Below are 14,343 nucleotides of genomic sequence, written 5' to 3' on the forward strand. Positions count from 1 at the left end.
AGTGACTGGTTCCACCAACTGGTAGCACTAAAGACACAATCTCTTCTGCCCAAAAGCAGTCTGGTAGAAAAGATACACCAGTAAATATTTAATAACAATTGTTAAGAGTGCACTGTTATAGTCTGTACTTTGCTAACTTCACCCCCACATTACTGTTCATCAATAAAAATAATTCCATTAGGAAAAAAATGTTTTGAGCACTTTTACAGCAATCATATGAGGCTACTTGTTACTAACAATTTTATACTTGCCATCAGAAAACAGTGTAGTTACATAAATTAGAACTCAAAAGAACTAAGCAAATGCTTGTGAATTACAGAAGTACCATATATGTTCTAAATAAGGTTTACCAACATGAGTCTTCACATTGTTGTAATTTAAACATCTCCCATAATGTAATTTAATGATCAATAATCAAACATTTACAATTATTTTAAATCTGGTCTAAAGAGAATGAAAATAAACAACCCATTACAGTATTGAACCAGCTGTGAAGGAGCATTTTCTCTACTCAGAACAAACTAACTTCAAAGCCGTATTAGTTTTTTGAACTCAGATCATGGATTGAACTTAGCTGTGGTATTTAAATATGGGTCAGAATTCTGGTATAAAAACAGAAAATGCTGGAAGAACTGAGCAGATCTGCCTATTTGTGCATAGGACAGATTCTAGCACAGATCTATTCTGATGCAGCGAGTCTACAGCACAGAAACAGGCCATTCAGCCCAGCTGGTCTATGCTCCACATGAGCCTCCTCCCACCCATCTTTATCTAACCCTATCAGCATATCCTTCTATTCCTTTCTCCATCGTGCTTATCTAGCTTCCCCTTAAACACATCAATGCTATTTGCCTCAACTGCTCCTTGTGGTAGGGCATTCCATGTTCTTACCACTCTTTAGGTAGAGAAGTTTCTCCTGAATTCCCTATTGGATTTATTAGTGACTATCTTATATTTATGATCTCTAGTTTTGGGTTACCCCACAAGTGGAAGCATTTTCTCTACATCTACCCTATCAAACCCTTTCAGTATCTTAAAGACCTCTATCAGGTCACCCCTCAGCATTCTCTTTTCTACAGAAAAGAACCCCAGCTTGTTCTGCCTTTCCTGATAAGTATAGCCTCTCTGTTCTTATATCATCCTGGTGAATCTTTTTTGCACCTTCTCCAATGCCTCTAAATCCCTTTGAAAATATGGAGGGTCTCCTAGGACTCCACTTGAAATTTTAATTTACCCTTTTGCTTTGCAGATGCCGATGGACTTGTTATGTATTCCAATTATTTGCAGTTTTTTCTTTATTCCCATGGTTAGAATTCTGATAGACTATTGGGCTCTTACAGGAGAATCACAGTACAGATTTCAGCAAATGTAACCCCGCTATTCAAGAAAGGAGGGAAGAGAGAAAACAGGGAACTATAAGCCAGTTAGCCAGACATCAGTAGTAGGGAAAATGCTAGAATCTATTATTAAGGATATAGTAACGGGGCAGTTAGAAAATCATAATATGTTTAGGCAGAATCAGCATGGTTTTATGAAAGGGAAATTGTGTTTGATAAATCTATTAGTTTTTTGAGGATGTAACTAGCAGGGTAGATAAAGGGAACCAGTAGATGTCGTATATTTGGATTTTCAAAAGGCATTCAATAAGGTGCCACATAAGAGGTTGTTACACAAGGTTAGGGCTCATGGAATTGGGGGTAATATTAGGGTGGATTGAGGATTGGTTAACGGACAGAAAAGAGTAGGAATAAATGGGTCATTTTCAGGTTGGCAGGTTGTAACTAGTGGGGTGCCGCAAGGATCAGTGCTTGGGTCTCAGCTGTTTACAATCTATATCAGTGACTTAGATGAGGGGACTAAGTGTAATGCATCCAAGTTTGCTGATGATGTAAAGCTAGGTGGGAAAGTAAGCTGTGAGGCGGACGCAAAGAGGCTGCAATGGGATATAGACAGGGTAAATGAGTGGGTGAGCAGGTGGCAGATGGAGTATAATGTGGGGAAATGTGTGGTTATGCACTTTGGTAGAAAGAACAGAAAAGGAGAATATTTTTTTAAAAGATGAGCGACTAAGAAATATTGGTAGTCAGGGATTTGGGTGTCCTTATACATGAATCACAAAGTTAACACGCAGGTACAGCCAGCAATTAGGAAGGCAAATGGTATGTTAGCCTTTATTGTAAGGGGATTGGAGTATAAAAGAGTAAGGAGGTCTTGCTGCAATTATACAGGGCTTTGGTGAGACCACACCTGGAGTACTGTGTACAGTTTTGGTCTCCTTACCTAAGGAAGGATATACTTGTTTTTAGAGGGGGTGCAACGAAGGTTCAATTGATTGATTCCTGGGATGAGGGTTGTCCTATGAGGAGAGATTAAGTAGAATGGGCCTGTATTCTCTGAAACTTAGAAGAATGAGAGGTGATCTATTGAAACATATAAAATTCTTCGAGGGCTTGACATGGTAGATGCTGAGTGGCTGTTTCCCCTGGCTGGAGAGTCTAGAACTAGAGGTCATAGTCTCAAGATAAGGAGTCGGCCATTTAGGACCGAGATGAGGAAGAATTTCTTCACTGAGGGTTAAGAATCTTTGAAATTCTATACCCCAGAGGGCTGTGGATGCTGAGTCATTAAGTATATTCAAGAATGAGATCGATGGATATTTGGACACTAAGGGAATCAAGGAATATGGGGACAGGGCGGGAAAGTGAAGTTCAGATATTGGATCAGCCATGATCTTATTGAATGGTGGAGCAGGCTCGAGGGGCCGTATGGCCTACTCCTGCTCCTATTTCTTGTGTTCTTATGTTCAGCTATTACCAGTAGGAGAGTTTTGTCACTTCGTGGGTGGGGGTGTGGGTGGAGCTATGTCTGTGATGGAGTTGGCATTTCATGGTGTATTTACATTGCACTGTATCGGGCTGTTGTACTTTTCTTAATGACAGAGGAAGATCCAGACAAGCCAGCAATGACAGAACCACTTACTCCTCTCCGAGCAGGTTGAACTGCTCAGCCCATCAGCAGTCACAAAATATAGCTGCTCCCAACAGCATGTCCAATTCTGTTTATATCACTAAACAGAAAACACCCTTGTTTGGTGGTACATCAAGCCCTTTGTGGTGGCAGCAGCAGCACCAACTTATTTACCTTCACCTTTGGTTGAAATTGCAACATCCAGCAGGATGGTAATGGCAAGCACGTAACTAGAAGACGCTGCTCTTTGAAATGTGGGGAGTTTTCTGCACAGCATACCTGGTTGATTTGTAGGAGTAGAATAGTGTCACATTGGAAAGGTCGCTTAGTGAACAGTAGAGGAATTTAAAACTCCTTAGAACCCATGAATTGTTCTATAGCAATAGCCACTCAGTCTGAGAAGATAAGCATAATCTTGCTTTTGTAACTTGAATATGTATGGAACATGCCTAGGAGATCTGTTTACAAAAGTCCAGTTCATTTTGAATACCTAGCTCTCAAGTAACTCAGGATTTTAATTATTTTTAACGACAGTAGGTTGGAATACTTTCCATGATTGTGGAGAGAGATAGGTCAAAGCCCTTTCAAAGACCTCTGCAAAGTAAAATTTGTTTTTGAAGAAGAGTTTTGTTGAATTATAACCTCACAACTATATTAATAAGTTGTCAGTCTTCTCCAGCAGTCAGGCATAGCAGAGCACATAAAGGGTTTTCCGAATTCCTTTCAGGAGAAGGTTCTGGTGAGGATGTCCTGATTTTGTTCCTGATGTAAAGTCCCGATGCCAACTGCAGGTGCTGGAAGAGATGGTCTGCTTACCAACTTCAACTAGAGACAAATTTAAAAAAAATTAGAAGAGTTGATTAATTATTTTTTGCAATGAATTAGGAACAATGAGAGGTAATATTGTAACAAATAATTACTGGAAAATAGCAAGTGGACTGGGCTATAAAAATGGTAGCAGGTTTAAATGGCCAAAATAGCAATTGCATCTAACCTACATCAAGCAATTGAACACCACCAGCGACCAAATATTTTGGTTTGGTAATTAAGTCATTAAATGAAGGCTATATCTTTTTCTTCCCTGCATTGGATTGCATTCTGCCCTGGATTATTAATATTTTTAAGATCAAGGGCTCTTAATAAAAGTTTCATGCATGGCCTCTGCCTATTCCCGGTCAATATTTTACTCCACTGCAACATCACCTGTATGCATGGATCAGCTTCCACATGTATACTGAGGACACCCAGCTATAATTCTCTGCCATTACTTCAAATCCATGATCATCACTGTGCTGTCTGACCACTTATCGGACATCAAATAGTGGATGAGCCAGATTTTCTTCCAACTTAAGAATGGCAAGACTAAAGCTACTCTGTTCCTGCCAAAAAAAATTTGCACAGTCCTGATTCCATCTCCTCTGTGGCTGCTGGTTCAGGCTGAATCATAGAAAGGTTACAGCACGGAAAGAGACCATTCAGCCTGTGGAAAACCATAAAGAAATGCCTGACCATATTAACTTTCTACCTAAACCATAAAGAGATACCTGACCACATTAATGTAGAAATATGTGAACAGTTACTTGACCATATTAAAAAAAAAGAAATGCATGATGGATATTTGACCAATGTTAACTCCTTGGCTCCCATAATGGGGTAGCTACAGCACACACACACACAGAAAGACACAATTGTGTAATTATGTTTAAGCCTTGGTATGTTGATAATTAAGTTGGCTGTGCAGGTGCTTGGTACTGTCTGCCCCCCCCGCCGAGCAGATAAGGGTATTGCTGACTATAAAATATAATGAGAATACAGTTTCTTGAGAGGCCATGTGGCCTTGAGACTGACTTCAGCCCGACTGATAACCAGCTTCAGAATTTAGGGAGGATAGTGTTCTCAGGCCTACGAGGTCTAGGTGCCAAAACAGGAATGAGCAATGGATGTCCAGAGGGGGCAGGCTCACTACTTGATTGACCAACTACCTGAACCAATAAAGAATGTACATGTACGCCCATATTCTATGACAGGTGCATTGCTAATTAAACTGTATAAATGTGAACTGTTTCCTTTGTTCAGTGAAGAGGTTATTCTGACCGTTGTTCAGAATACAGCTTCCCTTGTATACAAGTCAATTAAAGTAAAACTTTTCCCTTTGTGATACTGGTCTGAGTGTGTTAGTGCATTGGTATAGTGTTAAGTTTCGACAAGCCCATTGAGTCATGCGCCGGCTCTGCAAGAGCAATCCAGCTAGTCCCACTCCTGCCCTATCCCCGTAGCCCTGAAAATTTTTTCCTTTCAAGTACTTATCCAGTTTGGCTATCCAACTGGGATCTTAATGAGGTTTTAAATAGATTCACTATTACATCTCCACTTTTATAATCTATACCTCTTGCCTTAAGACCAGTATTCAAATTAGCTTTTCTAGTGGCCTTATCCACTTGAGGTGGTGCTGTTGAATGAATTGTGAAACCGAGCCCCCAAATTCCTCTGCTTTTCCACATCACCCAGCCTTCTCCCATTCAAAGTATAATTATTACTTTTATCTTTTTTCAACCAAAATGTACAACCTCACATTTACTGACATTGAATTACACTTTTCCCCATTCCACCATTTTATCAACCTCCCCTTGTACCTTCCTTTGGTCCTTGGTATTAATTACTACGCTTCCAATTTAGTACTGTCTGCAAATTTAGATACCAGACCATGGGAGATCCACTTACATGTAAAAAATCTGGAGTCGGGCATGCACCTTTCACATTCCAAAGTGTTAAGAATAATATAAAAAGAGAAAAAGAAAGCCAGCCATTTCATGCTGATTTCTTCTGACCTGGAGCTGGAAATTTACAAACACCTACCAATCTGCAATCTCCCCTTATCAACAATTAAGTCCAACTGATCCCTGGATTTACAGCAATTAGACTTGATGGCCTTAAAGGGACAGGACAGTTAAACACAGTTCCACCTTAGCAGCAGAATAATATACACTGCATTACATGGTATAACGCTCCTGTTGCTAGAGAGCAGCATTTCATCCGACTTACCGTGAGGAACACAATAGGAGATCAGGCAGTAGAGAAATAAAATGATCTGCAGGTCATCACAAATACTCTACTTCCACAGCCTCTAATACCATAGAATCATGGATGTTTACAAGCTTATTGGGCCCGAATTTAGCAGGCCTGCGGGTTCCCAGCGGGTGGTCCTCCGGGAGCGTGGTCAACATGCTCGGCGAAATTAGTGGGTTGCCCACGCGATCGTAGCAGGAAACCCACTAATAGGAATCAATTACCTGCTCCTCCGGGGTCCATGGCGCTGGCCTGTGCGTCGGTCGGGCTGCGCATGCGCAGTACGATCTGTCAGCTGGAGGCTCTCTAGTTAAAGGGGCAGTCCTCCACTGACAGATGCTGCAACCAATGAGACAAATTGCAGCATGGAGCAGCCCAGGGGGAAGGCTGCTCCCAGTTTAATGATGCCTCACCCGAGGTATCATCAGATGGGGTGAGGAGGAGGGGGAGGACACAGATCTTCCCCCCGGCGGGCGGGAGGAAGCGGCCTGCCTCTGCCACCAAGAAGGCCTGGCGCGAGGTGGCAGAGGGGGTCACCTGCGCCACCAACATATCGCCCACCTGCATACAGTGCAGGAGGCGCTGCAATGACCGCAGTAGGTCAGCCGCAGTGAGAACACGAAGTCTTTCCCCTACACTCCGTCTGCCACAACACTGCCCCCACCCCACATCTCCTTCGGCACCGCCAACACTATTCTGTCACATCACCCTTCATACCCACTCACACCCCATCCTCATCTTACCTCCACCCACTCACCTCGCCAGTACTCACCCTGCCACTAACACGCAACCCACTCCTCATACAATCTCATTGCTCCATCCCATACTCACCCTCTCATGCATCTCCCTCACGGCCAGCCTCACTCAACCTGCCACCACCTGTGCTGCAGCCACAGGGCATGCATCACATATGTGCAGTAGGCAGCGTAAGGCAAACGTCTCGTCAGCATGAAGGGGGTGCACAAGGGTGTCTGAGGGTTTGTCATGGGTGTTACCCATATTGAATTTCAGAGCAACAAACAGCACACATTATATTGACACCACCACTGCCATGTCTCCGCGAATCCTGTCCGTTGTGTCCAATAATGCCCGCTCCTGGGTATCACTATGAGGACCCACCACTGATGCCACCCATCGTGTTACTGCAGAGTAGGTGCAGGTGTATTTGCAGGGCTCGTCCGCGCAGACGACTGAGAGACATCGGCGGTGTAGCCGGCTGCACCCTGGAAGGATGCGGAGGAGAAGGTGTGGAGGGCAGTGGTGACTTTGCCTGCGACAGGTAAGCAGTTGGTGCTGGGGCCAGCCAGGAGCAGCTCGGCATGAAAGAGGCTGCAGATCTCCACGACTACATGTCGAGCGAATCTGCGCCTCCCTGTGCACTGCTGCTCGGAGAGGTCCGGGGAGCTGCGCCTCGGTCTGTGGACCCTGTGGCGAGGGTAGTGCCCTCTGCGATGCGTCTCTCTCTGCGGTAGCCCTCCCTCCTGCTGTGCAGGTGGGCGTGCAACAACACCGTGTTGGGGGGATCCACGTCCCTGCGGCGGACGGCGTGGACTGCGAGGCTGGTGGTGCTGGTCATGCTCTTCGTCCTCCGAGGGTCTCCACACACCACCCAACTGGCAGGTGTTGGTCTGAGGGGTTGTGCAGGGTAGGTGTGTGGTTCCTCGGACTGGGGCTGCGGTTTCGTGTCGGTCTGTCCTCTGGCTTGGCGGGGGGTGGTGGAGGGCAGGGGTTGCCCTATGTGACGCGGTGGCCTCCTGCGTGGGTGAGGGCTCTCCCCCGTGGAGCGCACCTTGGCACCTGCCACAGGCTGCTGGCTGCAACACGCCTGGTTGGAGGGAGACTGTTTCCCCCAGTGTGGGAAACTCACTGCCTTGAACCTAAAATCCCACACTTCCTCTTTTGACAGCTGCTTCAGCTCATTAACTGACCACAACGAGCAAGGTAAGTACTCTCAAGTGGAACCCCGCTGGCTTTAATTGCCTGCGGGATTCCCACCAGTGGGGCTTGCGCGCGCAGCCCCGCACGTCAGCGCGGTACCCGGAAGTGGCCGGGATTTCGTCGCGATCCGGTCACGTGACCGGAGATCGGGATTTTCGGGGCCACCCCGCTGGGAACCCGCCGGAAACACGCTCCTAAAATCGAGCCCATTGTGTCAATGCCAGCTGAGTCAGCCGAAATGCAAACTCATTGTCTGATCTTGAGCTGAGTTTCAAACCCCACATCTATCCACCAAGATCACCTATTTCCACCTCCACAATTTCACCCATCACTACCCTTGCATCATTTCCATTGCTGCCAAAACGCTCATGATCACCTCCATGTTCTGTTTCTCCAATGTTCTCCTTGCCAGCTCCACCTTTCATCATCCAAAACTCTGCCGACCGTATTTTATCCCACATTAATTCTAGCTCCTTTATCAAACCCACCCTCAACCAACCTCCAGTGGCTTTTGTCCCCTGACACATTGAGGATTTTTGATTCAATCATTTACAAGTCCCTCCACAATCTCATCCCTCCTTACATCTGCAACCTCCTCCAGCTCTATGTGCCAGCGCATACTTCTGCTCCAACTTTAGCCTCCTTTGCATTCTCCCCTTCCTCAATCATTTTTGTTGGCAGAGCCTTCAGCCATCTTAGTCCTACGTGCACCCTCTCTCTCTCTAAACTACTCCACCCACCTTACTACTTCTCTCCTTCGAAAATGTCTTCAATAACTACCTCTTTGACCTTGCCTTTAGTCGCCTAACTGTTTTCTTTTACTGCATAGCGTCCATTTTTGCCTCTGAAGCATTAAAGGCACTCAACAAATGCAAGTTGCTGTTGAATGAGAAAAAGCCATTTGATGCACCGACTCATTCTTTCCATTGATCATATCATGGACTATACCTCACCCATTTAATCTCTACGGGGAAGTTTTGCATCGATACTCCCCGATTTCCAAGATCTAACAAGCAAAACTAGAATATCTACACATCTTCACCGTCCAATCTAATCCTTCTGTCCTCCACAGACATCCCTTCCTCATATCCTTCATAACTTATTACTGAGGCTACTTTGAGTTCTTGGATCAACTTAGTCACAGTATGCTGAAATATGACTACTAATGCTAACAGAGGTGACCTTTGAAATTTTGCGAAGAAACCACATAGCAGATCCTTAAGTACAATATACCAACTATACAGTAACTGGATCCATATTCATGTGAACTGACCACTTAAGTTCTAGAACTGTCCTTCCAACATAAATAGAACAGATAAGACTTTAAAATATGACTTATTGAGGTCAAAAGAAGTTACTTAACAAAAACATTTGAGCATTACTTGGATGTATATGGTAGCTTACCTTGCATCCTAACTGTTTTTCAAACCTGGGAGATACATAAAACCATGGGCCCATATTCTGTGGTTCTTCTTGACTCCATACAAAGTCTGAAAAATAATTTTCTAATTTAGTATCCAAAACATAGGTAAAGGCTCCCCCCGAGGCAGTTTGGCTGCTGCGTTTACTAACATACTGCGTACTTCAAAGTAATTCATTGTACATTAAGTGCTTTGAGATAAAGTGTTACATAAATGCAATTTTTTTTCAGTGCATAAATACTTTGACGAATGTGGAACTTAACCATACAGATTAGGATAATTCCCATGTTTGATCCTAAGTCTGCACTGCATGCATTGATCTTAGCCAGGATGGCAGTAGCAGTGCTAAATTTGGCCTCAACATCTCTAGCTTAGGGAGAAAAGAAAACAAAAAAAATCATCCATGGTTTCCTCTCCTGATCATTACCATTACCAGTGTTCCTTGCTGGAAAGTGTGAATAGGAGCAGGTTCAGCTATGGTGCCTCCACAAATAGCCTGCTGATACTCACTGTCGAGGCTCAGGTATGTGGCTCATGACATGTAAGCTCAGCCTTTTGAACGAGATCCCGAAGGGCAGCCAGTACCCATGGAACAATATCCTACATTAAGCAGCAGGACAGGGTTAATAGAGTTTTGAAGCACATGTATATTAAGTTTAGCTTAATTCTGGTGTTGTACTGCTTGCTTATGCTGTAGGTTTTCAAAAAAACAATAACCAATGTTTCAGTGAATTTGTGTTATAACTTGCATTTATATAGCACCTTTTGAGGTAGGAAAATGTCCCAAGGTGCTTCATAAGAGTGTAATCAGAAAAAACTGATAAAGCCATAGAAGGAAATATAAGGAGTGAGTTGTCAGAAAACACAAGAAAAAAAATCAGGGGTGCAAAACAGCCATGGGCCCGTTGAAGCTAATGCCTCAACAACTTGCATTTGTACTGCGTCTTTAATGTAGGGAAATGTCCCAAGGTGCATCACAGAAGCATAACCAGACAAAAATCAACACCAAGTCGAAGAAGGAGATATTAGGAAGAGTGACTAAAAGCTTGGTCAAATAGGTAGTTTATAAGGAGTGTGTTAAAGGAGGAGACAGAGGCAGAGAGGTTTAGGGAGAGAATTCCAGAGCTTAGGGCTTAGATGGCTGAAGGCACGGCCTCCAATGGTGGAGCAAATGGAGCGGGGGAACGCAGAGTTCTTGGAGTGCTGGTTACAAATGTAGGGAGGGGCAAAGCCATGAAGAGATTTGAACACTAGGACGAGAATTTTGAATTTGTGGCATTCGTGGACCGGGAACTAATGTAGGTCAGCGAGCATAGGGGTGATGGGTGAGCGAGACTTGGTGTGCGTTAAAATATGGGCAGCAGAGTTTTGGATGAGCTCAAGTTTATGGAAGGTGGAAGATGTGAGGCCGGCCAGAAAAGCATTGGAATAGTCGAGTCTGGAGATAACAAAAGCATGGATGAGGGTTTCAGCCGCAGTTGGGCTGAGGCAGAAGCAGCAATGGGCGATGTTAGAGATGGAAGTAGGTGGTCTTTGTGATGGAAAGAATATCAGATTGGAAGCTCAGCTCAGAGTCAGATAGGATGCCGAGGTTGCAAACAAGATCTGTAAATGGAAATCAAGCATGTGGCAACTGTACAACTTCTAAAGAACCCCCAAAATTCAGGTACGGTGACTGCAGAAATGCAGTAGAATACAATACACAAGAAATTTTGTAATGTTTAAGAATAAATGTTGCAAGCTTGTTAGTGCAGTCAATAAAATTTCTAGATTGCAGATAGTCCCTCCACAGGCAAGTAGCTCATCAATACTCATTGCCAGGCTTACATGTGAAGAATGGCCAAAATGGTAAGGCATTGAAGGGCTGCTGGCAACCCACATTGTGTCATTATTTTCAGGGGAAAAAAAAAGGATGTATTAATAGGGTTACACCAACTGAAAAAGAAGAAATTAAGGTCACAGAAAAGCAAAAATTCTCCGAGTTTTCTGAATCTGCCTGGTTTACATTACATATTCACAATTTCTTTTCAATAGGTTTCAAGGCTAATGTGGTAATTGCTAAGCAGCCCTGACCTTTTGCATTTTTATATTTATCCATTTGCTGCTGAAGTGCTTCCAGTGGGAAGGGGCAGAGCTCTTCTATCCTGATGAGTGCTGTGTTCTGTGCAGCTTCCCCTGAAGACTCTCTGTGTTTAACCAGAGTGTAATAGTGTTTTCCAGAACATACCACCACTCGGGTCACACTGAAAGAAAAAATATTTAAAAAACAAAGCAATTAAAAGATTATTGAGGAATGTGGTACCATTGTATCGTAAAAATATTTGATTGATCATTTCTGTTTAACAGACAATGTACTAAATAATGAAACTGAGAATCAAAATGTTTTTAGATAAATACTAGAATTGGTGATCTTCAATGAGTTCAGAATTCTGTTATTTATATAAAAAAAAATTCAAAAATTTTATTTGAATTATGACATCAAACCTCACTTTAACCTGCAGAAATAAAAAGGCAACTGTTACACTAAGATTGTTCATTAAAGCAATTATTGGAGAGAACATTCTGGTTTGTAAAATGTGCACAGTAGAAATTGATACTGAAAGAACTGAATAATACAAGGGTACATTCACTTTAAGGCAGTGAAAATTGAATTGCCTTGGTTACTGAGTTAGCAGCACAGTTGTCTAAACTGTTTAATTTCCACCCTCTTCCCCCATTTCCAATGTAATATGTCCTGTGAATGATCCAGGCCTCTGCCGATCCAGCTGTGAGCTAACTGCAGAAAAGGTAGGCAACACCAGCCTTAGTATATACGCTTCAGATTTTGCCTCATATCCCTCTGTTCCTGGGAGTTCTGCTGGGCAAATATAGACATTAGCAATGCAAAGAAAGGTGTGCTGAAAAGAGGAAATTAAGGTAGATTGCCACGTCATATACATTTGATCAAACATGCTGTACCATAGACCACACAAACTGCTGAATACTTTGCCTAGAGATTTGCAATAGCCAGCAACCAGTCTTTTAATTTAAAGGGGGAAAAATGAAATTCAAAGACCATATTTTAATATTTTTCCTAAGCAAATCAAAAGCCAGACGAATTATCAAGAGTGTATCCATCTGAATTACCACATTGTCCCAAAGGTAAAAAGAGGAAAAGATGTGGCTTTATAGAATTCCTTATTGCATTTGAAATTACTTCATATACAATGAATTACACTGAAGTGTAGTGACTATTACAATGTAGACAAATGCAACAGTCATTTTGTGCATAGCAAGACAGTTATAAGATGAGTGTTTTTTGTGGTGTTAGTTGAGGGAAGAGTGTTGGTCAGGAAACAATGATTCCTACTCTTCTTTGAATAGTACAATGGGGTCTTTCATGTCCACCTGAACAGTCAGACAAGGATCTGGTTTGGCAATTCATCTAAAGGATGGCACTTCAAACATTCCATAAAGCAAAAGATTTGTATCTGTATAGATGCGTCAGTCTGGTTACATTTTACACTAAGGCTACTTTTCTGAGGTAGTTTAGGAGCAGGGATTTTTCAGATCATGAATGGAATATAGAACTGTGGTCATGAATCCCAATTTATGATGTTGTTGGATTGGAACTTCATGATGACACCAAAGGAGGAATTCAAAAATATCTGCTCTCAGGCTATTTTCATTATTTACAAATTGAGGCGAAGGGTCAAGGCTTAAGTGCAGGACACCAGCAAGGTTGAAAAGAGGAGAGATGAGGAGGTAAATCATGTAGTTATTGGGTGACATCAAGCTTGAGTTTTAAAAGTCTAACTTGTAGAAAGACTGAGTGAGGTAGGGAATTCTACAGTGTTGAGGTCCTGGTAAAGAATGAGTTAGTGGGAAATAGTGCAATGAGACTTGATTTCAAGTGGTTTTAAAAGCCTAAAAGACAGGAAACAAAATAAATATGAGTCATCTGTCGACATATTTACTATTTGGTAATTCAGATGAATACACAACTCCTTGAATGATGCAGGTAACGTTAATTCTATGACTTTATATGTAGATATACACAAGGATATAAATTCACTCGCATTTGCACTTGAAAATGCATCCAATACCTTTGGTCATTTAAGTCATTAAAACCAACAAGCAGATACTAAACAAGTAGGAACATACATTGAAATGCCTATAAAGCTGTTAAGACATTTTGCTTTTCCATCAACAATTCTTCACATTACATATGGCTATAAGTGCCATCAACTTATGGGAAAAGTTATAAAAGTGCATCTCCTGCAGTGCTGTCACTAGGCTTATTTAGCCAACTGGTATAATACATTCATTATAGGAAGGGGGAAGAAATGCAGCTGCTTGAAAATATAACATACCCCCCATTATATTTTACTGCGATCCCAGTGACAACAGTTGTATATTCCACCCAATACTTGTAGAACTAATTTCAACAGTTTATGCTAAACAGTCACAGAAAAGGTTCTTGCTTTTTAAAAAATTATTAAAGAGTTTTGTGACCATTTTGGAAAGAGAAAAAAATTACTTTTTAGGATCCACTGATGAATCCCCTATGACGGGTTTAAATGTGGTTCCAGGTGCCATCTCATCCAACCTGGAGACTGCAGCCTTCAGAAAGAAAGAATACAAGTTAGGGTTCAGAAATATTAGATATTACATGAAAATTGTTCTGTATTACAATCTACAGGTCTTCATCAAGTCAAGTCACATGAAATAACTATTAAAACTATCACATTAATTATTGACTAAATATATAATGTGTTAGTTAAAGGTCATACATACATACATACTGTCGTTGGCCTCAATACAAGCTAAACCTATTTTTCTGCATGGCGCCTTGTATGAATTTATTTATATATAGTTGTAAGAATATTGGAAAGGGAAGAATCTTTTTCTTAATGCTATTAACCATCATGCTCTGCAGGCTGTGCTGCCTATTTTGCGGAGTATGTGGCTT

At 42.3% G+C, this 14,343-nt stretch overlaps 1 protein-coding gene across 1 annotated transcript in view; it reads right to left on the reverse strand.

Annotated features, from left to right (window-relative positions):
• Window positions 1-75: 75 nt before the first annotated feature.
• Window positions 76-14,343, reverse strand: part of dhtkd1 (dehydrogenase E1 and transketolase domain containing 1) — a 43,410-nt gene continuing 29,142 nt past the window's right edge. The window contains exons 14-17 of the mRNA XM_068005079.1: window positions 13,912-13,994; window positions 11,466-11,635; window positions 9,376-9,461; window positions 76-3,792 (exon numbers count right to left, since the gene is read on the reverse strand). Of these exons, the coding sequence (XP_067861180.1) occupies window positions 3,691-3,792; window positions 9,376-9,461; window positions 11,466-11,635; window positions 13,912-13,994 (441 nt within the window). The 3' untranslated portion in view covers window positions 76-3,690. The remainder of the gene's footprint in view (window positions 3,793-9,375; window positions 9,462-11,465; window positions 11,636-13,911; window positions 13,995-14,343) is intronic.

This window comes from Heptranchias perlo, chromosome 24, assembly GCF_035084215.1.
Source record: "Heptranchias perlo isolate sHepPer1 chromosome 24, sHepPer1.hap1, whole genome shotgun sequence".
Taxonomy (NCBI): Eukaryota; Metazoa; Chordata; class Chondrichthyes; order Hexanchiformes; family Hexanchidae; genus Heptranchias; species Heptranchias perlo.